Source organism: Mugil cephalus, chromosome 14 (genome assembly GCF_022458985.1).
Source record: "Mugil cephalus isolate CIBA_MC_2020 chromosome 14, CIBA_Mcephalus_1.1, whole genome shotgun sequence".
Taxonomy (NCBI): Eukaryota; Metazoa; Chordata; class Actinopteri; order Mugiliformes; family Mugilidae; genus Mugil; species Mugil cephalus.
In genome coordinates this window covers 262108-289928 of record NC_061783.1, presented here as the reverse complement: position 1 = coordinate 289928, position 27821 = coordinate 262108, and the positions used below count along the sequence as shown (strand labels likewise).

The window sequence follows — 27821 nt, the reverse complement described above, 5'->3', positions numbered from 1 at the left end:
CTTCAGCTCCCTCCACAGGTTTTCGATCGGGTTAAGGTCTGGAGACTGACTAGGCCACTCCATGACCTTAATATGCTTCTTCTTGAGCCACTCCTTTGTTGTCCTGGCAGTATGTTTTGGGTCATTGTCATGTTGGAAAACCCACCCACGAGGCATCTTCAGTGTTCTTGCTGAGGAAAGAAGGTTTTTGTCCAAGATGTTACAGTACATGGCTGCATTCATTGGCCCCATAATGCGGTGAAGTTGCCCTGTACCCTTTGCTGAAAAACAGCCCCAAAACATGATGTTTCCACCTCCATGCTTAACCGTGGGTATGGTGTTCTTTGGGTCATACTCACGTTTTTTCATCCTCCAAACACGGCGGGTCGAGTTAATGCCAAATAGCTCAACTTTGGTTTCGTCAGACCACAGCACTTTCTCCCAAGCCTTCTCTGAGTCATTTAGATGTTCACTGGCAAACTTAAGGCGGGCCTGTACATGTGCCTTCTTGAGCAGGGGGACCTTGCGGGCACTGCAAGAGTTCAATCCATAACGGCGCAGTGTGTTGCCAACTGTTTTCTTGGTGACGGAGGTCCCAACTGCTTCCAGATCATTAACAAGCTCCTGCCGTGTTGTTTTAGGCTGCTCCCTCACCTTTCTCATCATCATCCTCACTCCATGAGGCGAGATTTTGCGGGGAGCTCCAGACCGAGGACAGTTGATGGTCCTTTTATGGGTCTTCCACTTGCGAATAATGGCACCAATAGTTGTCACCTTCTCACCAAGCCTTTTGCTGATGGTTTTGTAACCTATACCAGCCTTGTGCAGGTCTACAATCTTGTCCCTGACATCTTTTGACAGCTCTTTGGTCTTGCCCATGGTGCTGTAGAAGTTGGAATGTAAGAAACTGATTCTTAGAGCAGGTGTGCTTTATATACATGACGAGTTAAGATCAGGAGTATTGGTAATTAGTTGACTGAGCACAGCTCCGTGCCACATGCGCACCAGCCAATCTGTAGGAGCCTGAATTCTAAGTGAATTGTTGGGGATCAAATACTTATTTCCCTTAATAAAATACATAACAATTTATAACTTTTAGATTGTGTGTTTTTTATGCATTTTCGATTGATATTCTGTCTATACCCGTAACCAGTAAACAACCATAAAAACCAGAGTCTGATCATTTCTATGGAAGTGGGCAAACTTACAAATTCAGCAGGGGATCAAATACTTATTTCCCCCACTGTATGTGAAACGGTGGCTGTTGAGACTGCTCCTATATTGAATGAGTGAAGTACTGATTGAAAGATAATATCTTCTGCCTCCATTTATCCCTTTACTAAAATATGTTGGAATCATGTTAACGTACTGTATACTTAAACAAATTTATATTTGTAGGAATAATTAAAAAATATAGAAAATGTTTAATCAACCAAAGATTTTGCGAGCCCCCTGTAGTACCTCTATGGACCCCCTAGGGGTTGCAGACCCCTGTTGAAGACCTGTGTCCTAAATCAAATCAGTGTGCCTGCGTCCTAAATCAAAACAGTCAGTTCTTCAAAGTAATGAAACAAGTCACTGTTGTGCACGTTAATTCAGCTATGGTCATTCACCAGGGCTATTGTTACCCTGAGATTCTTTGGCCTTCAGTTTCACAACTGTAAACTAGCGTTAACCACACATGATTTACAACTGTGCTGCAGAGGTGGATTTACCCAAACTTACAAGAATCCTCTATTGTTTCAGATGTGTGTCTGTGTGTTAGCAAATATTCTACCATCTCTTCTATCTGAGGAGATCCTATTGACAAAAAAGTCAGCCTATTTATACCAGCTGTCCCTGATGGGGATAACAGAGTTGAGCCATCCCTAGCTAACACAAAAAAGATGAGAAAATTATTTTTTAAATAACTTACAACGGATTGTTTTAAAGTTTTGTGAAACAAAGAGTAGCAACCGCACCAAAACTAAAAAGTAAAACATAAAATATGTTTAAATGGGCTCATTTTTTCTTTCTTGTAAGTGATTGACAGGTGTCATGTCGCGCCCCCCTCATTCACTGATCATTTGGGCTCAATCCAGTCAGCCCTCAGGCTGCTGGTCACTAATCAAAAGTGCTGCTGGTGCCAGGGTGGGCAGTGAAGTTCAGCTATGGCGAGTAGCATGAACAAGGTGGATTACTTGCTTTCTAATCCATTTTCATATGTCTTTGGAGGAAAAACTTTGAAGTTAAGATACTGGGATCACATTGGCCAAGCAATGTTCAAATAACTCAAAGGGACAAATGACAAAATCGTAAGTTTCGTGTTTCTTGCTTTGAAAGAAATCAAATTTCAATCAAATTTATTTATAAAGCACATGACCATGAAAGCACGGTCACCCCTGAGTTTATGAAGAGAGCGTGGAACTTTTAAAAGCCCTTGGTCAGCGGTCCTGAGGGGCCTGGAAGGGGAGTAAGGAGTTAGAAGTTCTGACAGGTAGGAGGGGGCTGCTCCATTCTGGGCTTTATATACAAATAAAAGAAGTTTAAAGTCATTTCAAAATTTAACTGGCAGCCAGTAGAGGGAGGCGAGGACAGGGGTGATGTGGTCTCTCTTTCGAGACCCTGTCAGGAGTCTGGCTGCAGCGTTTTTGATTTAAGTGTAGACGGGAGAGAGATGATTGATTGATTTCGGTGTAGAGAGAGTTGCAGTAGTCCAGGTGGGTGGTAATGAATGCATGGATAACTTTTTCTAGGTCTGGGAAGGTGAGGAATGGTTTGATTTATGAGATGGTGCGAAGTTGGAAGAAGCTGGCTTTGACTACTGAGTTGACCTGTTTATCAAATTTGCGTTCTGAATCAAAGGTGACACAGAGGTTCTTGACATGGGGTTTGATGAGTGTGGATAGGTTACCAAGACTGTTGGATATCAGATTGATGTTGTCGGGTGGGGGGGGGGGCAAAGAGAATGATTTTGGATTTGGATTCCTTTAGTTGAAGAAAATTATCTGCCATCCAGGACTTTATTTCCTTTATGCGATTGTGCATGTTGGTGATTTTGGATTGATCGTAAGGATTGAGGGGGAGATAAAGCTGGGTGTCATCAGCATAGCAGCATAGCAGTGATATCATATTTTTGAATGATTTGACCAAGGGGAAGCATGTAAATGGAAAAGAGAATGGAATTTAGGATTGAACCTTGTGGAATTATGCAGGAGAGGGGAGCTGGAGGGGAGGAGTGTGTGTTGAAGTTTATGGAGAATGATCTATTGTTTGAGGTAGGATATGAACCAGTTCAGTGCTGTGCCATTTATTTCAGTGGTATGTTGGAGACGGTCTGTAAGGATGTTGTGGACCACTGTATCGAATGCAGCGTTGAGGTCGAGAAGAATGAGAATGGCACAGTTACCAGAGTCAGTGGAGAGGAGCAGGTCATTGTGAATTTTTAACAGAGCGGATTCTGTGCTATGATTGGTCTTAAAGCTGGATTGGAATTTCTCCAGGATGTTATTCTGATGCAGGTAGGGCAGTAGCTGATTGAGGATGACCTTTTCAAGGACTTTAGACAGGAATGGGAGTTTAGAAATGGGTCTGTAGTTTTTGGGCTGAGTGGGATCAGTGTTTGTTTTTTTCAGGAGAGGCTGGACAACTGCACGTTGGTGTTTGGAGGAGGACAAATGATAGACTTTATGGTGTTAAATAAGATCTTTGGATTATGGGCACTATTGGAAATTAAATTGAACTAAACAAATTAAAGTATTTGGTTCTTGCTGCCTTGACTGCTTCCTGAAATTTGCGTAAGTGATTTCTTGGGATCTGGAAGGAGATCTGCTGCTTGTCCTTTTTCCATTTTCTTTCTGCCTTTCTGCACGTTTCCTGAAAGTACAGAAGTTGTTGTTGGGATGGATGGATGGATGGATGGATGGATGGATGGATGGATGGATAGATAGATAGATAGATAGATAGATAGATAGATAGATAGATAGATAGATAGATAGATAGATAGATAGATAGATAGATAGATAGATAGATAGATAGATAGATAGATAAAAAAATGAGGTATAGAAATAAAAGCAAAGATAAAAAACACAGAATAAGACAAGGACACTTAACCAGGAGTGAGTTTTGTTTTGGGGTTTTTTGAGTTTGAGGGGAGGATGTTGACACAGGTTGAGTTGAACTGGGAGAGTAATTCCTCGGTAAGGAGGGGTGAGGAGGGAGGGACGTCAGAAGTCCGAGGAGCAGAAGATAGCTATGCCTCAGTGAACTGTCTGGATGTGGAGGAGGATATTATACGGGAGTTTGAGGCAGGTAGTTGAGGTGTAGAATCAGAATAAAGATTTGTAGAAAACGTGATGCACAGGTGATCTGAGATCCCTAAATCCTCACATTTAGGAGGGCCATGTTAAACAAGGAGGGAGGTGGTGTGGCAGGAACACTGAGTGGGAGAGGTTGTTAGAATTTACAGCTTTGAAAGTGACATGAGTGCTGAGGGGTCTAACTGTCACAATGGTCTCAATTGGGAGACCAGTGGCAGGGGGGTGTAATGACACCTGGGGCCTGAAGGGGGACGTAGCGAGAGTAGTGGTACTCTTAGAGGGGATAGGGTTCTGATAAATTAATGATTTGTTTGATAAAGAGAAAGACCTCACATCAAGAAGGGCAAGTCTGGTTCGGAGTAAGTTGATTGGTTGAATGAATATTAAGTTTTCAGAGATAACACCTCTGCTGGTTTAGTGGTGGTGTCTGTTGGGTGACCAGAATAGGAATAGAGCGAGGTGGAGTAGTAGCGAGATCTAGCCACAGGGGGGAGATGGCGTGAGACACAGGTGTAGCAGGGCTTGTTTTGGGCTTGGGGGAGGAAGAGCAATCAGACTGGCAGGAAGAGTGAAGATAGTCACTTGCGGGCGTGACGCAGATTGTCAGTGAGCATGCGGTTTCCCAGCCTGTTTAGATGAAGACCGTCTCATGCATACAAGGTGGAACGTTCCCAAAACAGGTCAAAGTTATGGATGTAGTTTATTTTGTGTTCTGTGCAGACAGATTGGAGCCTGGTGTGAAGATAAAGAATCCTTCTGAAACGCCCCACACCGCAGCCAAGTGTAGGTATTGGGCCAGAAATAAAAACTGTTTTTATTTAAAAAAAGAGGAGGATTGAAGTCTGCTTTCGTCAGTTCTGACTTGCCGAACAGTGTCGTTTGAGCCGCAGTGAAGTAAAATTTTGTTAACGGTGGGTTGGCATGAATTCAGCATTCCAGGGAGTTTCTTAAAGATGTCAGGAATAGTAGCTCCGGGAAAGCAGTGAGTGATGGCGTTTGCGAACTATGGAGTTTCCGACGATTAAAGCGGTGGGGGGAAAAGAGGAGTAGCTGCGCGGCCAGCAGCGGCGTCCGGCACGGTTCCTGGTCGCCGTCGGCCAGAGGTGGCAGCAGGATGCGGGACGGAAGTTGCAGCAGCCGGGAGAGTGGACAGTGAGGAGGACTTCATTGGTGAGGACTGGGTGGGTGAAGCCGGGAGGGCAGAGGACTTCCGTGGTGCCAGTGTGAAGCACGCTATCGAGCGGCGAAGCCTGGCGCGGGTACACGGTCCAGATCCATCAGATGGAGGTGACGGAGGACTACAGGGCCTCCGTGGGGATGGAGGCACCGGCTGGGATGGTGGAGCCAGAGGAGGAAAGTTGTGCATGTCGAGGATGTCATACTTGTTTTCCAATCGGATGTTGTAGTGGTGGCGTGCACGAGAAGAGCACCTTTCACTTCCGCTGCGCAGACCAGGGCTCATGTGGAGTGGCGGGACGACCAATGGTGACGGTAGACTCAGGAACGGGGATAGGGTCCGGAGAGTCAGCGGTGACAGCAGGCTCACAGGCGGATGCGCTGTTCCGAACTGGTCCAAAGATGATGGTGTCGAGGAGCATGGAGATTCTCCCTTTAAGCCCCTGGACTTTGTCGGCCAGGCTAGCGCAGCTGACACAACCGGAGGGAGAGGTAAGTGGCGCCATGTTGAAGGAGTACTGAGGGCAGGAGCTCCAAATCGGAGCCCACAGCTTGATGTGGTGGTATCAGGTGATCAAAAGAGGTGACGGTAAGCAGCACAATTTACCGACACGAGGTGTTCAAGCACGTGTACAGGATATTTTTTGAGTTTGACCGGGTTCTGTGGTTCTTGCTGTGCGGTTAGCTTCACGTGGCCAGAGCCAGTTGAGCTAGTGGTTGATCTACTGCCAGATAACGTTAGCAATCCAGACCGGAATGGTGTAAAATTTTAGTATCCAAGTGACTGATGAATGAAAAGCTTTAGATTAATGGATTATTTAAAAATGCATGATGTAGGAAGTGCCTAAAATGCACGAGAAAGGTGAATAAATATCTGTTTGTGCCAGGGCTGTATGTCCAGGTAGAGTGTTCTCCGTCGCACATGCACAAAGAACAAAGGACTGGCTAACAGCGAGTGTAGCCAAGAATTAATTTCTTTGTTTTCTGTGTCTACTCTTTGGAGGAGATACGGCAAGGACCCAACAAGCAATTGTACATTTGAAACTGTTGTCGGACAAAATTAAAAAACATGGATGCAGCACAAATCACATCGGACAAACCGTTGAGCTATCCATGTTACAAAAAATACTGATTCAGCATTCAGAGAGAGATGGTTGGATAGGGACATGGGACCTCAGTATTCATGGGATTTTTTCCATAGTGCAGTTGTCATAGAATCAGGAAGTGAAGATGATTCTCAGCTAAATTAAAGTTATTTATTTTTTTGTTAATAGTTTGCACCTTTTTATTTCACATATTTTACAGGAAATCACCAATTGAGGCTGTTTAAAATGGCTGTTAGTGAAATGTTGTGATTGTCATGTCAGCCGTGTCAGTGGGTTGTCCACAAACTGAAGGGTTAGCAGTTCGATCCCCAGTATGTGCCATATGCCGAAGTGTCCTTGAGCAAGACACTTAACACACGCACAAGCAAATGGGTTGATGTGTCTGTGACTGTAAAAGCGCTTTGAGTACCAATAGATAGAAATGTACGATATAAAAGCAAGACCATTTACCATTCACTTGCTGGTTGTTTTGATATATCATGTTTTTTAGTGTTTTCATATTGTGGTGTTATATTCTACTGTCTCAGGTTCAAACTGCACAATCTTTTCATTCAATAAAATTGAGAAGTTGAAAATTTTCTTTGATTTGGGTCGCAGCTTGTCATTAAGAGGTGATTAAGGAGTCCTGAAGCCAGACCAGTTCAGAACCACTGATGTAAAGTACTAAAAAAAGTGTTGTGTATTTGTAATTGATGTAACTGTATGTATTGTAGGTGATGTTCCTTTTGCTGCTATTTTAACTATTTAATCGGTATTATGCATTTGTTAGCCCACCCACCAAATTTCACCACCAGCCGCCATTCCAGCCCAGCTACCATATCTCACAGTTTTCTTCAGTAAATGACCCAGATGTCTTTACTTCATCTGATGTTATATGAGGCTTAAATGATTATATGTGATTGTTATAAATAGTGTCCATACCAATCAAAAATGCTTACATGTAACAGGTGATGGTGGCAAGAAAAAAATGTATCTGTGTCAGTTTGGAGGGTTGATTATGTGTGTGTTCAAGAAGGGGGGTGATTCATTTCATTCTCATTTTAACTGTACAACTTAAGTGCATGTGACTCCGAAAATCGATTTTTCCCGTCATGTCGGAATTCGACTGGACAATGCGTGTGCACATGCTTCACAACTGCTGGAGCATGACCCCAGTATAAAAACATTCAAGTAAACCGTAGATGAATAAGGTAAACAGAGCTGGTAGAAGACCCACCTGAGAGATAGCAGGCATCTTATCTGCACAATAATGTACTATTATATGCCTTGTTGTATGAAATGCCCGTCTGCCACATTACGCTCCATTTGTTTATTATATGATGTAATAGGTCAACCGGAACGGGGGTAGTATTAACATGGAATCAACCCGCTGAAAACACGCATATTGACACATAGTGTGGAGGGAGGGGACATATTCCTGTCAGTTATTTGATTTTCTCCACATTCAGAAAGTCTCCTTTTGAGCATAGCTTGATTAAGCTGTGATTAAGCTGCAAATGCATTGACTGTCACATTGAGACAGAGGATGGGTTCTATTGTGGATTCTATTTGTGAGTAGTCAACAGGAGATTCCACCCTCTTCAGTTTCTTTTGGAAAAAAAGCCTCTGCTGGGCCTTCTTCACCAGGTGTGCAGTGTTCACAGGCCAGGTCAAATCAGATGTGATGTGGATGCCCGGGAATTTGATGTTGTTGACATGCTTGACTGCCTCCCATTCTATGAGGCGAGAAGCATGCTCTGTCTCCTTGGACCTCATGTAGTTCACAATGACCTCCCTGGTCTTACTGGTGTTCTAAACAAGGTTGTTGTCTGAGCACCACTCTGTTATGTGCTGGATCTCCTGTCTGTAATGGGTCTCATCATTGTTCAAGATGAGACCCAGCAAACTTCACAATCGTGTTTGTGGGATGGATGGCACAACAATCATGTGTGAACAGTGCGAAGAGAGCTGGGCTGAGCACACAGGCCCGCAGCATTCCCGTGAAAACATTTACAGGTGGAACCTTTCACACAACACATCAATGCAGTGGACAGCAACATCAAGTTCACCCGGAAGGACGTGTTGGCCAGGCTAGCTGGTGGCTTTTAATGTTTTAGTTTAGTTCTTTATTATTTCTTTGGAAATTGATGAAGGTAGTATGGAAGAAACAGGTTATTCTCAAGGCATGGCATAGAGCAGGGGGGATTTTCATTCCCACAGAGAAGGGCTCAGTAGAGATAAGTCATTTTAGACTGATAAGTTTGCTTAATGTTGAGGGAAAGGTCTTCTTCAGTGTTGTGGCACAGATGCTGTCCAGTTACTTGGAGGAAAATGGTTTGATTGGTACATTGGTGCGAAAGGCTGGAATCCCCAGCTTTTCTGGATGCTTAGAGCACACCAGCATGATTTGGCACCAAATTCAGTTAGCAAAGTGAGAGAAGAGGGACCTCCATGCTGTATTTCTAGACCTGACTAATGCGTTTGGTTCAGTTCCTCACAGTTTGTTTTGGGAAACTTTTCATTTTGATGAGTCCCAGGCAGTATCAAAGGCCTACTCAAAGCATATTTTGCAGATATACAGCTCTGCCACACCCGGCATATTGGCAGCACACATGAAAGAGTTGGCCAGGTTGGGTACATCTGCGTATATGCGTGCTTGCGCCCGAGTCACAGCACGGACCGGGTAAACAAGAGGCTGATTGTTTGCAGAGTTATCTATCACGGGACTGTCAATCACTTCGGGTCGGAAAGACATTACTCCCTGCCAAATCATTGCCGAGAATGAGATCCACGCTGTGCACAGGCAAACGTCTTTGTAATTTTACGTAAGAGAGACTAAACCTTTATAAATGAAGGGATTGTAACACTGGTCCACCTCATGTTCTCTAATTTTTCCCTGGCTGACAATCGATGGACCAGGAGCAGAATTAACAAAACCAGCACTTTTTGGTTTTTTAGGACTGTGCTTTTGCTCCTTTCGCTGAAGAGCAGTACAGTCAGCGATCAGATGACCTGTCTTGTGGCCGTAAAAAAATTCTCTGCCCCTATTTGCAGTTATGTTAACCCGCTGCAGATGTTTGGGCATAATTTTTGTGGTCTTACTACCTGCAATGTGTTCACGTCGCACGGATGGAAAAACAGCACGGTGAGTTAAAACAAACTCATCAGAAAATACAGCAGCTTTAGACAATATATCCACTTTCTGCTCATTCAAACTACAATATTTTCAGGAACACAGGACTTAAATTCTTCCATCAGAATTAACTCACGAAACTGATCCAAGGTTTTCACCTTGCTCAGGGACCAACTCGTAAGCCCGCAACACAGTTGCTTTCACCACCTCATAATTCAGGCTTTCATCAATGGACAAACTAGCGCACACTTCCTGCGCTTTTCCGCTTAACTTACCCCACAACAATAAACTCCAGACACCTTCAGGCCATCTTGGGGTAGCAGCGATATGTTCAAAGGCATTGGAATAAGAATCCACCTCCGTTTCTCATCGCCAAGAGTACCTTTGAGTAGGTAGAAAAGCGCTATATAAGAGCAATACCATTTACCATTTGCCATGGGATCTGGGCCTGAATATTGAGTGGCACTAGGAGCCTTTGCCTCTGCGGCAGACTCCGCTCCACCTTCACCTTCACCGAATAGACGGGCAGGTGTAAGACTGACAGTTTCAAGCTTTGATTTGGCGATAATGCCACTCTCCATCAGTCGTTCTATCAAACAAGATTTAATTTCACCTTTGTGTGCATGCAAAGGGACCGAAACATTAAACACATTAGCGAGCAATAATAAATCTGCCTATCTGCATCTTTCTAAATTTTCCAAAGATGGACCATGGGTAAAGTCGTCCATGTTAAAAGGTTCAGACATCATACACCCTCACACACAAAGAAAAACTGCCAGCCAAAGCAAAAAGGGCCAACTTACCCCTCAAAACAGCGGATAAAAGAACGGACAAGTCCCCACTTTATGTTACTCCCCGGTCGAGGGGTTCGGGGACAGAACATAAAAGGTAGGTAGAACGTAAAGTGAGACAAAGTTGCCTGTTTAATTACAGAATCGAAACGAGTTACAAGTGTGTATATCAAATGAAGCGTGGCTTCAAGGTGAACAAAAGGCCAAAACAACAAACAAAATACAGGCTATCTCACACCCCAGAAAACTACTTAAATCCTCAACTTCAAAAGGAAAAAATAAAAGACAGTTTCTAAACCTGACTGCCTGTACTAAATTATACAGGAGAAAAAAGGGGTTCGAAATAAAGTGTCAGTTCACCCCTACAAATTCTTACTTAGTGGAGGTCAGCTGCCGTGGATTTGTTGCAAAATCCATCAATGCTCTCCTGTACGAGTTGGGGATTCGCGGTAAAGAACAGAGGGTCTCTGTAAAAAAATATGTCCCTGGCAGCGGAGCTCACGAGTGAGTGGCTGTGGCTAAGGAGGAAATACGCTAACTGGGGAGCATGCTAAGGTAAGGCTAGATGTGTACTGTTAATAGATAGCAGTTGTAATAGGATTAATCTAATCAGTCGGTTGATAGGCACACGGTGGTGTGGTGATTCCGGGACGCTGGAGTGCACTGTTAAGCCTTCTTGAGGTGTCATGGGCCTAACTTAACAAAATATCTGTGAAAGGAGGTGCCCACTTGAAAACCCCAATGATGTGCCGCACACTGCCTACTGTTGTTGGCTAGGCTTGTTAGCTGGCATTTTCTTGTGTATTACTCCTTATACCACCTCTCATTACCTCCGGCTGTGGACTAGGCTATGTAGCTGGTGTCTGGTTGTATCTTATTTCTGATATAGGCAGAAGGAAGAGATGTTCAGTTGGAGTGTGGTCACATTCCCATCATCTCCTACCTGCTGCTAGTGGTTAGGCTATTTAGCTGGTGTTTTCTAGTGGTTTACTTCCGTGGCTAGGCTAATTAGCTAGTGTCTGAAAATGTTTTATTTCTGATCCTAGAAGAAGGGAGCGGTGTTGGTTGAAATGTAGTCGCATGTCCCACCACCTCTCATTACCTCCTGCTGTGAACTAGGCTATGTAGCTGGTGTCTGATTGTGCCTTATTTCTGATATAGGCAGAAGAAAGAGATGTTTGGAGTGTGGTCACACTCCCATCATTTCTTACTACTGCTGGTGACTAGGCTAGTTATTTGCTGTTAGTAGAAGAACTACTTGGAAAAACCTGGTTGACAAGGAAATCACAAAACAACACATTGCAGATAAATATAACCACTCCACCACAGCATTCCACCCCCTCACAATACCGTCACCATCCAAGATATACAACTATACAATAGCCACCATGGACACCATATTAACAAAACTACCACCTACCACTTACCTCAAACACCTCAGACAGCTCTTCACCACCTGCCTCACCCCCGGACACTTCCCCTCACCCTGGAAGATCACCCCTGTTTTTTGTTTGTTTGTTTGTTTTTTAAAAAATGCACCTGAAAGAGTGGCAGAAAGTGGTCAGTAGCTCCGTGTTCATTGATAATTTGTTTGTAGATTTTTCTTAGGTAGTTTTATTTTTTTTATGGCAAAACTCAATAGCTGTTTGCTATCTTTTTAAGCTGCTTTTTTCATTTTTCTGGACTTTTTCTGATTAGCAGGATGGCCGTCCATTGGTTTATTCAAGAGAGGAACTATTAGTGCTATCCGTATCCCCTGTGCCGTCCAGAGTGAGGCAGTTGATTCCCGCTGAGCTTCAAAAGAAGTGCCAGAGATGTCATGCTGGAGCAAGTGAAACACCAGAGAAGGAAATTCAAACCGGCAGTACCATCTGTCCCCATGGGGAATGTGAGGTCTCTTTCAGATAACATGGATGAACTATGTGCACTTGTTAAGAGCCAGAGGGAATATGCAGTGACCAGTATAAGTAGCACGCCTGGCTGCGTGCAGACTTCCCAAACCGCACTGCGCTTATACCCGGCTTTAAGACTGTATGGGTGGGTAGACACACACCCCTGAGCGGTAAGAAGAAGTGCGGCAGGATTGCTGTTTGTGTGAATGAGGGATGGTGCAGTGAAGCGAGATGTGAAGGAGCGTGTCTATACACCGGACATTGAACCTTTCAGATGTAGCAATGCGTCCATATTATTTAGCAAGGGAAATCACCTAAGTCCCTCTCTCATAGTGCTTTCAGACAGACATGGTTCTGGTTCTGGCTCCGGTTCTGGCTCCGGTTCCATTCGAGTCCAAGAACCTTGGTGCTTCCTGGCGAACCAACCTCCATTCACAGCAGTTGAAGTGGAAGTGGAAGCAAAGTGGCTGTAGGTCACATCACCACCGTTGAGTGGGTGGAAACAAAGTGGGAGGATGTTACTCCACGTTACTATGGCGACAGTCAACAAACAGTTAACAGCAAAATGACAGACTGCATGGAGTATCTGCGGGCTTTTGTTCTATTGCTACAGACATTTGTTTTCATCCAGCAGTCCAGCATGCATCAGCTGTGATGGCGAGAAGACTTGGCAGATGTAGAATGTGCAGAAAGTATATGTAGGCTGATACGTCCTATATATAGTCCCCTCCAAAAGTATTGGAACAGCAAGGCCAATTCCCTTGTTTTTATTGTTCACTGAAGACATTTGGGTTTAAGATCAAAAGATGAGTATGAGACAAGAGTTCAGAATGTCAGTTTGTATTTCCTGGTATTTACATCTTGAGGTGTTAAACTACTCGGCACATACCACCCTTTGTTTGAACTCACCCATTTTTCAAGTGAGCAAAACGTTTGGAACATGTGACTGACAGGTGTTTCTTGTTGACCAGGTGTTGCCTTTAAGGTTGATTGTTCAAACATTAAATAGCTCTGCATGACTAGTCTATTTTTTGGCCTGGGTTGAAACCTATAAGTATGCATTTCTTGACAACCAGTCTGTTGTGGCCAGCACCTTTTTCTCTGCTGTGGTCTACTGGGTCGAACAGCATTGCAGTCAGTGATGCCAACAGACTGATTAACCATTGGCTGCACACAGGAAACTTTTGAAGTGGTGGTGGAGAGGAGGACACTTAACAAACTGTTATCAATCATGGATAACCCTGACCACCCTCTCCACCAGATGATAGACAGACAATGGAGCTCTTCTCCAAGAGACTCAGACAACTCTGTTGTCTCAAAGAACTCTACAGGAAATCTTTCCTGCTTCAATCCATACGCCTGTTTAATTCCTCATCTGTATGTGACAGATAACACTCTGGGCATTATTTATTTTCCCTCTTCTTATTTCCATAATCTTGTAAATACTGTGTAAATAGTAGATTGGGCTTTTTTCCTGTTATATAGGATCTATGGTGTGAGTGCCTGTAAGATATTTAAATAGTAACGGCAGGATAGTGTAAAAAAACAAAAGTGAATATTAAAAAGTAGCAACGTGATTAAAAATAGTACAACATCAGAGTAACTGCATGATAAACAGTGAAAAACTAGTAGCATGATTGATACCACCACATGTGCTAACATGCTGTTAGGGCTGTATTTGTTTGTGTTACGTATGTTATAGTGGATGAGTAGGTGGCATGTAGGCCATAGGTTTGGGTTAAAAGCTGTTTTCAGACTGTCCTAAACCATTATCAGGATGGCAGTGGTTCATCAAACGGGGAACCAGGCTATGTGCTGTCTTTACTTTTGTAATTTCATTGTTTGCCTTCCTCATAAGTTTGCATCCGAACATGATATCCAGACTGGAGAGCTCCATTCCAATGACGCACTGTGCCGCTTTGACCAGACACTGCAGATCTTTCCTGTCAGTGGTGATGCAGCTGGCATACCACCCCATAACACAGTCCCCAAGAGAAATTGCACAGTAGTGTTAGAATTAGACTTAGACTAACTTTATTGTCATTTTGAATGCACAGGGTGTATACAGAACAAAAATTCGTTGCATACGGCTCAGGGCAATGTAATAAAATTACAAATAAAATAAGGTAAAATACAATATAAAGTGCAGCAGTAATGTAGATGTATAGGATGACATGTTTCACAGTGCAAAATATCAGTGCAAAATGACAGCCCAGTTAAGAGTTCAGTAGTTCAACAAGAGGGAAAAAGCTGTTGCAGAACCTGGTGGACCTGCACCGGATGCTGCAGAACCTCTTTCCATAGGGCAGCAGGGAGAACAGTCAATGGTGGGGCTGTGAGGGGTCACTGACGATGTTACGGGCTTGGGACATGCAGCGCTGTGATGAGATGTCCTGAATGGAGGGAAGAGGGGTCCCGATGATTGTCTCCGCTGTCCTCACCACTCTCCTCATCCTACGCAGGAAGTACAAGCACTTCTGTACCCTCTTGACCAGTGAAGTGGTGTTCACAGACCAAGTGAGGTCATATGTGATGTGCATCCCCAGGAATTTGGTGCTGCTGACCGCTTCCACAGCTGAGCTGTTGATGAGCAGTGGAGCTTGGCTGGGCTGGTTCTTTCTGAAATCGACGATTATCTCCTTTGTCTTGTCCACATTCAGGATCAGGCTATTGTCTCTGCACCAGCCCATCAGCTGTTCCACCTCCTTTCTGTAGGCCAGGTCATTGTCTTCTCTGATGAGGCCCACCACCGTGGTGTCGTCCACAAACTTCACAATGTGATTGGTGGCGAACCTGGGAATGCAGTCGTGTGTCATCGGAGTGAACAGCAAAAGGCTCAGGATGCAGCCCTGAGGGGAGCCTGTGCTGAGGGAGATGACATTGGAGGTGTGCTGTCTGACCCGCACTGACTGAGGTCTGTCAGTGAGGAAGTCTAGCAGCCAGTTGCACAAGGGGGTGCTGAAGCCCAGGTGTCCCAGTTTTCCTACCAGATGCTATCGGATGATCGTGTTGAACGTTGAACTGAAGTCCAGGAACAGCATCTGCACATGGGTGTTCTTCTCCTCCAGGTGCCAGGCTCAGGTGAAGAGGGGAGGAGATGGTGTTTTGATGGGACCTTGGCTTGTTTAAGCTCCTGAGGAAGAACAGTCTTTGTAAAGTCTTTTTCATCAGCATTAAGGTGTTGATTGTCCATGTAAGCTATTTTGATCAGACAACTCTGAGGAACTTTGGGTACTCCACACACATAACTTCTTTTCCATTGTTACGAACAACGGTTTTTTAAGCATTTTTATTTTAACATCATTGGCTCGCGAGTGAGACCTCCGTTTTTGTTTTTTTTTTGAGGATCTTTGTCAAGTGCAGTTCCCTCCTGCTATTTTTCTCCTGTTTAATTTAGTCCAGGCAGTCAGGATTAGAAACTGTCTTTTATTGTTTTCATGTTGAGGTTGAGGATTTGTATAGTTTTCTGGGGCATGAGATAGCCTGTATTTTGTTTTGACCTTTTGTTCACCCTGAAGCCACGCTTTATTTGATATACACATTTGTAACTCATTTCCATTCTGTAATTAAACAATCAACTTTGTTTCACTTTATATTTTGCCTACTCCTTTATGTTCTGTCCCCGAATCCCTAGACCGGGGCGTCACACCATGAATGCAGAGGGGAAGGTGTCTTGTGTGTCAGGTTCATCTGAAGTCTGTTATAATCTCTTCTAGTTTTTGTGGTTGTTACGGCCTCATAGAATTGAAGTTGCACAAGGTTCAATGACACCACAACAAATAAGAACGCCACACACAAAGATTTCAAGGTTGCAAAGAAGACAACTTTATTGAAAAATTCACACTGTGGAAAAAAAGAAAAAAAAGGTTAGCTCATAAAGTTATATACCAAATCTAGAATGAAGACACCAGTCAAAAGGAAAACCTATAACCTAAAACAAAATGCCAAACAGGACTACCGGTGGTCTCAAAATAAAATAACAAACTAAAGTAAGAAAACTCTGCCATCAAGGTCAGAGGAAAAACCAAGGGTTAACTTATTCAAAAGACAGTAAACCTTCCCCTGCTGTTGCTGCCCCAGAGTGAGAGACCTGGGGCCTCAATTATTAAACCGTGTGTAGAAAAGGTTCCAAATTCTGACTACAAAAAAATCCGGCTTTATCAAACGTGCGGGCACCGGCCCTACACACACTAATAAGTAAGGTGATGATAAATCCCACCTGTTATTAACTACCATGCTCGTGCATGGTTTGGGTCATTTGCATTCAGACACGCCCTGAATTGACCATATATGGTAGCAGAAGCGATGGAAGCGTAGAAAGAAAATCGTTTAATTATTAGCAATAATTAGCAAGACCCCACCAAATCCACACATGAAATTAAGGATCATCTGACAAACATGGAAAATACTTTACTGCAAATAAACGACTCGCTGAAACGGGTAGTTGCATGTGCATCACAAATGTTACATTTAAATAGAGTAAATTAAAATAAAGAAAAATGAAATTTCTCACATTCCAAACATCAGCTAACAGACTGACCTAAAATCTTTGTATGATCCTCTCTCTAGATTGAGCTTTCTCGGTTTACACTGAAGTGCGTTTGTACAAGATGTAGTTGCATCTGTTATTATTTGTGTATTGACTATTGTGTAGTTTATTGCGATGTGGCTCAATATATGGCTCCAAATTATGTTTGGGAATCTGGCAATGGCGGCGCTCTTTTTACGCACAGATCTGTGCGTAAGCACGGTTGATAAATGAGGCCCCTGGCCTCTCCCCTCCTCCTCTTTATCCCCTACCTGATTGTTAAATGCCTGCCAGCCTGTAAAGAAGGAAACAAAGAGCGAGGAGAGAGAGGGCGCGAAATAGCAGCACAGGGGTATATTCTGGTATGTTTAACACCTCACCTCATCTTCCATACTGCTTAATCCTCACTCGGTCACGGGGGTTGCTGGAGCCTATCCCAGCTGTCAACGGGCAAGAGGCGGGGTACACCCTGGACAAGTCACCAGTCTATCGCAGGGCCAACACATAGACAAACAACAATTCTCACTCACCCTCACACCTAGGGTCAATTTAGTGTCACCAATCAGCCTAATGAGAATTTCTTTGTAGGCAGGAGGAAGCCGGAGCACCTGTAGAAAACCCACGCCGTCACAGGGAGAACATGTAAACCCGGACCTTCTCGCTAGAAGGCATTAGCGCTAACCACCAAGCAACTGTGCTGGCTGTGTGTGTAACATGTTTTAGTTTAATACATAATTTCATTCATTTTGATTTCGTCATAATTAACTTGCAATGTAGAAAATAATAAAGTCTGTTTTATAGAGCACTGTGCTGTATACTGGTGTCTGTTGGGGTTGCAGTTTGACAGACAAGAACAGGAAGCGCCTGGACAAACTAATTTGCATGACTGGTTCGGTTGTGGGGAAGAGTCTGGACTCAGTAGGCAGTGGGGACTGTCACTGAAAGGTGCTACGGGAGGAAGGTACAGAGCATCCTGGACTGTGACAGTCACCCCCTTCACCACATCCTGGTGGGGTAGAAAAGCAGCCGCAGCCAGTGGCTCCTGTCACTGTGCTGTAGGACAGATTGTTATTGTTATTTACATACACTGTTCCAAATTTTTATGCAAATGATATTTTTCTCAGATTGCCCTAAATAGTCAATGCGACTGTTATTTTAATGAATTCTAATGTTATTGAACAAACCTCCCAATGACAACAGTATTTTTCAAAAATAAAAAACTTAAAATGCACTTTTCCAAATGATTACGCACAACGAGTTTTATAACATTTTACAGGTTCTTAAGAACTGAAAATGCTCATCTTTTGAATTTGCAGCATTAAGAGGTCATATTTACTGAAATCAAAAGCTATTTCAATCAAAAACATCTTAAGATGTCAAGTTACATTTTAACATAGGACCTTTTATTTGATAGCAGTTCACAATTCTTGCATCCATTGACCTTGTGAGTTTTTGGAGGGTTTCTGCTTGAATTTCTTTGTAGGATGTCAGAATAGCTTTCCAGAGCTGCAGTTTGGATGTGAACTGCCTCCCACCCTCATAGATCTTTTGCTTGAGGATGCTCCAAAGGTTCTCAATAGGGTTGAGGTCAGGGGCCACACCATGAGTTTCTCTCCTTTTATGCCCATAGTAGCCAATGATGCAGAGGTATTCCTTGCAGATTTTGTTACGGAAAGCACGGTTCTTCTTTTTGTACCATGGAAGAAAGTGGTCAGTCAGAAACTCCACATACTTTACAGAGGTCATTTTCACACCTTCAGGGACACTAAAGGGGCCGACCAGCTCTCTCCCCATGATTCAGGCCCAAAACATGACTTTGCCACCTCCTTGCTGACGTCGCAGCCTTGTTGGGACATGGTGGCCGTCCACCAACCATCCACCACTCCATCCATCTGGACCATCCAGGGTTGCACAGCACTCATCAGTGAACAAGACTGTTTGAAAATTAATCTTCATGTATTTCTGGGCCCACTGCAGCCGTTTCTGCTTGTGAGCATTGTTTAGGGGTGGCCGAATAGAAGGTTTACGCAAGCCTCTGGAGGATCCTACACCTTGATGTTTGTGGGACTCCAGAGGCACCAGCAGCTTCAAATATCTGTTTGCTACTTTGTAACGGCATTTTAGCAGCTGCTCTCTTAATCCGATGTATCTGTCTGGCAGAAACCTTCCTCATTGTGCCTTTATCCTTAACAGTACTATGATCACGCTTAAGTTTTTGTGAAATATCTAAGGTTTTCGTACCCTGATATACCTACTTCACGCTTTTCGGCAGCAGAGAGATCCTTTTTCTTTCCCGTATTGCTTGGAAATGGTCATTTGCTTAATAATGTGGAACGTCCTTCTTAAGTAGTTTTTTACTTAATTGGGCTCACCTGGCGAACTAATTATCTCAGGTGTCAGATTGATTTCAGTGATCCAAGGAGCCCTGCGACACAATACCATCCATGAGTTTAATTGAAAAACAAAAAAATGTGATCTTTATGACACTTAAATACAATTTGCATAATAATTTGGAACACAGTGTATGTGTTCACATATGTTTTTCTTATCTTGTGACTCCTTGGACATAATAATTCCCCTGCAGGGATCAATAAAGTGATCTTGAATCTTGGAGAAAAAAAAGGGGGTTAGCAAGGCCTTTTTTGCTGGCCTAAATATTATCATACTGCATAGCAATTCACTTATTCCTCTAGCCATTACTCCTGTTCACGACACCACAGAGGTGGCCACTTTTTCTGTCTGTACCCGGCTGATTGGTCACTCCATTTGAGTTGGGTTCTATTCAAGGTTTCTTCCTTTAAAAGGGAATCCCTGATGGTTCCATTAGTTATCCATTGTTAGTTTTGCAATCTTACTTTAATCTGTAATATTCAGATTGGTACATTATTTTATGTATGTTGTTATTTGTCAATGTCATTTGTGTAAGTTTTTGTGTCCCCATGTTTTATTGTGTATAATTTTGTACATTTGCAGATAAAATGCGTCCTGGTGTTGCACCTCATCAGTGCTGCATTTGCCACTGCAGCTCTGGGTTTGATGTCCAAACACCTCCCCTACCGCCAGGACTCTTACCACTGTGAACACTGCCACAGACTGGAGCTACATGCTGTGGTATTGGCTTTAAAACAAACCCTGTTATTCTTTGGCTCTGTGGCAGATCATGCTACAGCTTGGGCAGTACTAACATTTGCAGCACATTACTGAATTACATATTCAAGATTAACCTGGATAACTACTGGAATTGAAATTAGCCTGAATTCAACTGAAGTTTGGCCAAAACTAAATCCCAAAATTGTTGCTAGATTGAGTTTGTGTCTAAAATTGTTCAATTTGTTTCTTGCCTGGTGCAAGACTGAAACAATGTTTTTCGGGACAGAAATGTATTTTGGGAACAAATTAAACCATTTCAAACTAATTGTTGTTATTGTGGTTGAAGCATTATTCATAATTGGGAATTATTGCTATGACTTGTGCCTAGTATAAACCAGATTGCATCTACTTCAGTTGGAACTAACTAAATGTACACAGTTTCTCTATATATTTCTTCTGTTTGGTGGTGAAAGTTACTTAGGTGGCTTTGGAACTAAATACGCTCATTCACTTTGTTAAAACACTTGAATCACTGAACAGCTCCGATATGAGGTTGGTTTTACACTATAGACCTCAGAACTCATATGTAGCTTCACAGTGTATTTCTATGAAAACAAGAATTTCAATTCCAGAACCCCCCTAGGTCCTAGGTTTATACTTTTAAGATGCATGCGTATGAGGCAGGCCATGTAGCACAAACAGATTCACCGTCATGTGTAAATGACTGCAATTTTGTTCAATTACAATATAAAAATAAAGACATACTTTACATATTGTGAAAAAACACACTGTGTGTTTTTGTCTTTACTGTCCACTGCAGCAACATTGTTTCAGGAAATGCACCGGTCAGATCGAGCAAAAGTGTAAAGTAAGTGACTGACTATTGTTAATACTGCAGTAATACTCTGGTCAGACAGGTTAATTTGTGTCCCACAGAGTGCACGAAGAAGTGCAAATGTCTCTAACTGATAGAACTGTGAAATTATTACTGTGAAAGACTGTTTTTTAACCATCTGTGCTTTTGGATTTCTCTGGCTAGCTGTTGATTGATGGTATTTTGGGGACACTGGTGATCTTCCTGGTGCTGGAGCTGTTGATCTGCATTACTGCCATGCTGTTTGGACTGAGTGTCCTAGCTGCTGGTGGAAACCAGGTAAGTTCTGATCCGAATGCATATCCTAAATCTTTTCCTTAAAACAGCTTTGTGCAGAATCAAAAATGTCATAAATGTTTTAGGCAGGTGTTAAAAATGCTGTAAAGTAAGAATAAGAGCAGGTAAAATAAGTATTGGACACATCACAATTTTTCAAAGTAAACATATTTCTAAATTTGCTATTGACATGAAATTTTCACCAGGTGTTGGTACAATTCAAGTAATCCATGCATGGAAAGAAACTAAAAATAAGTTCAGAAATTAAGTTATGTGTAATAATGAAAAACAACAGAGGGAAAAGTATTGAACATACTTACTGATATTTAATACTTTCTATAAAAGCATTTGTTGGCAATGACGGCTTCAAGAAGCCTCCTGTATGGAGAAACTAGTCGCATGCTATTCCGGTGTGATTTTGGCACACAGTCTTTAAATCTTGAAGGTTCTGTGGGCCTCTTCTATGAACTCTGAGTTTTAGTTCTTTCCATAGATTTTCAATTGGATTCAAGTCAGGTGATTGGCTGGGCCATTCTAGCAGCTTTATTTTCCTTCTCTGAAGCCAGTTGAGAGTTTCCTTGGCTCCGTGTTTGGGATCATTGTCTCGCTGAAATGTCCACCCTCGTTTCATCTTCATCATTTTGGCAGATAGCAGATTCTTCAAGAATGTCTCGGTACATTTTTCCATTCATCCTCCCTTCAGTTATTTGAAGTTTGCTGGTACCATACGCAGAAAAACAGCCCCACACCATGATGTTCCCACCTCCAAACTTCACTGCCAGTGTGGTGTTTTTGGGGTGACGTGCAGTGCATTTTGTCCTCCAAAGATGGTGTGTGTTATAGCATCCAAAGAGTTCAGTTTTGTTCTTATCTGACCAGACTATGTTCTCCCAGTATTTAACAGGCTTGTCCAAAAGTTGTGCACTAAACTTTAAACAAGCTTCAACATACTTTTTCTTCAGAAATGGAGTCTTGCGTGGTGAGCATGCAGACAGGCCATGTCTGTTGAGTGCATTGCTTATTGTTTTCTTTGAAACAATTGTACCTGCTAATTCCAGGTCTTTCTGAAGCTCTCCACAAGTAGTCCTTGGCTCTTGGACAATTCTTCTGATAATTCTTGTCACTTCTCTGTCAGAAATCTTGCGAGGAGCACCTGGTCGTGGCCAGTTTATGGTCGAATGATGTTCTTTCCACTTCTGGATTATGGCTCCAACAGTGCTCACTGGAACGTTCAGAAGTTTAGAAATCCTTCTCTAACCAATACCATCAGAATGTTTTGCAACAATAAGGTTGCGAAGGTCTTGAGAGAGTTCTTTGCTTTTACTCATCATGAGATGTTCCTTATGTGACACCTTGGTAATGACACACCTTTCTATAGACCATCAGTTTGGACTGAACCAGCTGATATTCATTTGCACTGACAAGGGGCAGGATGGCTTTCTGATCACTGATAGATTTCAGTTGGTGTCTTGGCTTTCCATGCCTTTTTCCACCTCCCTTTCTACCGCCCTTTCTCCCTCTGTTGTTTTACATTATTACACATAACTTAATTGCTGAACTTATTTATTTTGGTTTCTTTCTATGTATGGATTACTTGTGTTGTTACCAACACCTGGTGAAAATTCCATGTCAGTAGCACTTTTAGAAATATGTTTACTATGAAATATTGTGATGTGTCCAATACTCATTTTACCCACTGTACTTAGAAAAATGGCAATGTTAATAGTTTATTTTCTTCAGTTAACAAAATGTACTGTATGAACAAAAGAAATCTAAATCATATAATATATTAATATTTGGTGTATTTGGTGTAACCACCCTTTGTCTTCAAGACAGCATCAATTCTCATAGGTACACTTGCACACAGTTTTTGAAGGAGCTCGGCTGGTAGGTTGTTTCAAACATCTAACTAACAAACTAACCACAGATCTTCTGTGGATATAGGCTTCCTCAAATTCTGTCTCTTCATGTAATCCCAGACACACTCAATGATGTTGAGATCAGGGCTCTGTGGGGGCCATGCCATCATTTCCAGGACTTCTTGTTCTTCTTTACGCTTAAGATAGTTCTTAATGACCTTGGCTGTATTTTTCCATGCGGCAGAATAAATTTGGGGCAAATCATATGCTGATGGTATTGCATAATGGATAAGTCATACTATACAGACACACACACACTCATTGCATAATGGATATTGCATAATGGATAAGTCATTCTATACAGACACACACTCACTCACCACACCATTATACACACTTTTTGCCTGCAGTTCTTCCATGAAGACCACTTTTGGACATACTTCTCCAGACAGTAAATGGGTGTACCTGGGTCCCACTGGTTTATGCCTGTTCTGAGCTGATGGCACTGCTGGACATCTTTCAATTTCGAAGGCATGAATGTTTTCTGAACTGATGCTACATTTGTAGCTCCACTGGAAATCTCCATAACATCATGGGACCATACATTTTTATTTCCGTTTAGTCCTTAGTCTGCCACATTTGCGATGTGTGAAAATATCCTTGAAGATAGTAATAAAATTGCTGAGTGGTCCTGCATAGTTACACACACAGTACGGTTGAAATATCTTATTCACTTGTCAAGCATACAGGAAAATTGGTACTTTATCATTCTTACAATGTACTCTCTCGATACTCTCTAACCGTTTGTTGTGTTTTTAAAATATACAGTCCCCTCCAAAAGTATTGGAACAGCGAGGCAAATTCCCTTGTTTTTGTTGTTCACTGGAGACATTTGGGTTTAAAATAAAAAGATGAATATGAGACAAGAGTTCAGAATGTCAGCTTTTATTTCCTGGTATTTACATGTAGATGTGTTAAACAACTTAGGACATATCACCATTTGTATTACACCACAGCATTTTTAGGTGAGCAAAAGTAATCTTAAAGTAAATAACATTTAATATTTGGTGGCAAAGCCCTTGCTTGCAATGACTGCCTCAAGTCTGCAACCCATCGACTTCACTAAACTGTTGTATTCTTCATTTGTGATACTATTCCAGGCTTTTACCCCAGCTTCTTTCAGTTCTTGTTTGTTTCAGGGGGGTTCTCCCTTCAGTCTCCTCTTCAGGAGGTGAAATGCTGCTCAGTTGGATTAAGGTCAGGTGATTGACTTGGGCAGTCTAAAACCTTCCACTTTTTCCCCTGATGAAGTCCTTTGTTTTGTTGGCAGTGTGCTTTGGGTCATTGTCCTGCTGCATGATAAAATTCCTCAAATTCGTTTGCATGCATTTCTCATAAATTGGCAGACAAAATGTTTCTGTACACTTCAGAATTCATTCTGCTGTTACCATCATAAGTTACATCATCAATAAATATGAATAAGCCTGTTCCAGAAGCGGCCATGCACGCCCAAGCCATGACATTACCTCCAACATGCTTCACAGATGAGCTTTGATGCTTCCGATCATAAGCAGTTCCTTTCTTTCTCCACAATTTGGCCTTTCCATGACTTTGGTAGAGATTAATCTTGGTCACATCACTCCATGAGATTGTGTTCCAGAAGTTTTGTGGCTCATCTCTGTACTTCTTTGCAAATTACAATCTGGCCTTCCACTTCTTACTACTGATGAGTGGTTTGCATCTTTTGGAAGGGCCTCTATATTTCTGCTCTCGGACACTGCACTGTGGAGGTCGTTGGTGATGTCACCTACTGATGTTTTGGGGGCTCTCGCAATATTTCTGTCATCAACTACTGTTGTTTTCCTTAGCCGACCTGTTCGACGTCTGTTGCTCGGTACACCAGTAGTTTTTTTCTTATTCAGGACATTCCAAATTGTTGTGCTTGCTATGCCCAGTGTTTGTCCAATGGCTCTGATGGATTTTCCTTCTTGTCTCAGCTTGAAAATGGCTTGCTTTTCTCCCATAGACAGCTCTCTGGTCTTCATGTGGGTTTATCCATTAGTTTTGCTCACTTGAAAAATGGGTGGGTTCAAACAAAGGTGGGTATGTCCTGAGTTGTTTAACACATCTACATGTAAATACCAGGAAATAAAAGCTGACATTCTGAACTCTTGTCTCATACTCATCTTTTGATCTTAAACCCAAATGTCTTCAGTGAACAACAAAAACAAGGGAATTTGCCCATTTCCCCTTTGAGCTGTCAGGTGTATATTAATGATGGTTTGCTTTAAAATGTGGCCTCATTGTCCATTTAAACACCCAACATTGTTTGTTTTATCCTCATAAGTCACATTTGTTAAAATTAGTAATGTGTGTGTGTGTGTGTGTGTGTGTGTGTGTGTGTGTGTGTGTGTGTGTGTGTGTGTGTGTGACCGCCCGTCCGTCCGTCCGTCCGTCCTGCAGGCTACTAGCCAGAGACCTCTCAGTCCACCCACTCGCCCCCCACCTGTTTCTGATGTTCAAGCTGCTGCAACTGCAATTGAGCCGTCTCAGGTATCCTACTTTGCACAAGTGCATTATACATATACCAAGTAATTCTTTAAATTATTTGTTTTATTCATTTATACATTTAGCACATTATTACTAATCCCTTCTATATATAATATATATATTTACATGTCTCCATTTCGTGTATATTTGTTCGTATACAAATTTTGTACATTTTTGCTTTTGCTATAGTATTTTATTTTACCATTTTTTTACTTATATATGTTTTTTTTTTCTTTTGTAACCATCTTCACCTCTTTTTCTTTTTACTGTGATTCTCGAGAGTGTTTTTATGTGCGACTGAGCTATTGTGACCAAGCAATTTCCCTTATGGAAGAATAAAGTCAGTCTAAAATGTGGTTACAAAACATTCAAAGTTGTATTGGTTAGGTTTAATTTTGCTACAATTAAATCTTGGTCAATGGGGTAGAGAACATACACTATACTGCCAAAAGTATTCACTTATCCAAATAATTGAATTCAGGTGTTCCGATTACTTCCATGGTCACAGGTGTATAAAATCAATTACAAGCATTTGTGCTTGTGAGCGATGGAGATAAGCTATCTAGCAAGCTGATGGACAAATCTGGGTTAGGTGGTTGCCATAAGAATGGTACTTGTCTGACTGCATTGTGCAAGTGCAAAGTTTGATGGAGGGGGGTTATGGTGTGGGGTTTCTCATGTACTTAGCTTGGTCCCTTAGTTCATATGAATGCTTCAGGACATCAAAATATTTTGAAAAATACCATGCTCCCAACTTTGTGGGAGCAGTTTGGGGATAGCCCCTTCCTGTTCCAACATGACTGCACACCATTGCACAAAGCGAGGTCCATAAAGGTGTGAAAGAACTTGACTGGCTTGCACAGAGTCCTGACTGCAACACATTTGGGATGAATTTGAGTGAAGACCCAGAAGAGTTGAAGCTGATAAAGCTGTAAAAGGCGAGCTAACGGCATGTTAAACCCTTTTGATTAAGAATGGGATATCACTTTAGTTCATATGTGTGTAAATGCAGATGAGTGAATACTTTTGGCAATATAGTGTATTTCAACAATATTTTGAGAATAGTAGACTACTATTACTGTTAGTAGCTTAATTGTATACTCAAAGACCACATCACATGGGTCTATTAACCATGAATGAACCACAGCAGAGATTACATGGGTGGCTGTGGCACAGTAGGTAGAGCGGGTTGTCCACAAACTGTGGTTCGATCCCTAGAGTGTGCCATATGATGTTCCATATGATGAAGAAAAATCTTTTAATCACCCAAAGCAACATGGAACAGAAAAGAAAGCTAAGGAGATATCTAGAAATTAATTAATTACTTATTTCAAAAAAAATAAAAATAAAGAACTATAACCAAAACCCACTGGATACACCTAAACTGTTAGGGGAAAGTGGCCAGTGAAATCCCAGGAATGTTCCAAAGATGAACTTTGTTGCCCTTGGTGGACTTTCCCTTCTCATCAGATAAGTGATCTTGCAAACTCTCCAGGCTCACACTCTTGCCTCCTTACACACCTTTCTCATTCAAAAATATTTGTAGATCACACTCTGTGCGTTTACAGGTATTAATGAGACAAATTTAAGCCCATGGCTTTGTTGCATATAAATGTAAACACAAGAAAGATAAAATAAAATGAGATTAAATTAGACCAAAATAAAGAGCCATATGCCGAAGTGTCCTTGAGCAAGACACTGAACCCCCAGTTGTTCCAAGTGTGTGTGTGTGCTTGTGTGAGTGAATAGGGGTGATGTGTCTCCGACTATAAAAGTGCTTTGAGTACCTTTGAGTAGGTAGAAAAGCGTTATATAAAAGCAAGACCATTTACTGTAAAATTTTATCTGGTTTGATCTCATATGAATACTTTTCTTTCTTTTCTTTTTGTCAGCAGGTGGCTGTAGTTGTGACAGAACCAGAATCAGAGCAGGTGGAGGACATCTCCACCCCACCTACTGAACCCCAGGTGGAGCCAATAGAAACTGTGGCCACAGAACCCTGAAGACCCTGTTCCCTATTGTGTCATATCATGTCAGTCAGAGTATTCCATCAAAAACTAATCTGATCAACTTACTGGTCGTTATAATAAGGACTCAATTGTATACAGTCCCCTCCAAAAGTATTGGAACAGCCAGGTAAATTCCCTTGTTGTTATTGTTCACTGAAGACATTTTGACTTAAGATCAAAAGATGAGTATGAGACAAGAGTTCAGAATGTCAGCTTTTATTTCCTGGTATTTACATCTTGATGTGTTAAACAACTCGGGACATACCACCCTTTGTTTGAAC

The 27821-nt window shown here is 42.2% G+C and overlaps 1 protein-coding gene across 5 annotated transcripts in view; it reads left to right on the top strand.

Moving 5' to 3' along the window:
* LOC125020234 overlaps positions 1-27578 on the top strand; it is a 35688-nt gene extending 8110 nt beyond the window's left edge. For 2 of the 5 annotated variants that reach the window (XM_047605563.1, XM_047605562.1), the window contains exons 5-9: positions 19856-19993; positions 20793-20840; positions 21012-21125; positions 25445-25534; positions 27424-27578. In XM_047605563.1, the coding sequence (XP_047461519.1) occupies positions 19856-19993; positions 20793-20840; positions 21012-21125; positions 25445-25534; positions 27424-27534 (501 nt within the window). In that variant the 3' untranslated portion in view covers positions 27535-27578. Of the gene's footprint in view, positions 1-4599; positions 5946-19855; positions 19994-20792; positions 20841-21011; positions 21126-25444; positions 25535-27423 lie in introns of those variants that run through there. The other 3 variants (XM_047605560.1, XM_047605559.1, XM_047605561.1) reach the window with 3 other exon arrangements.
* Positions 27579-27821: the final 243 nt, after the last annotated feature.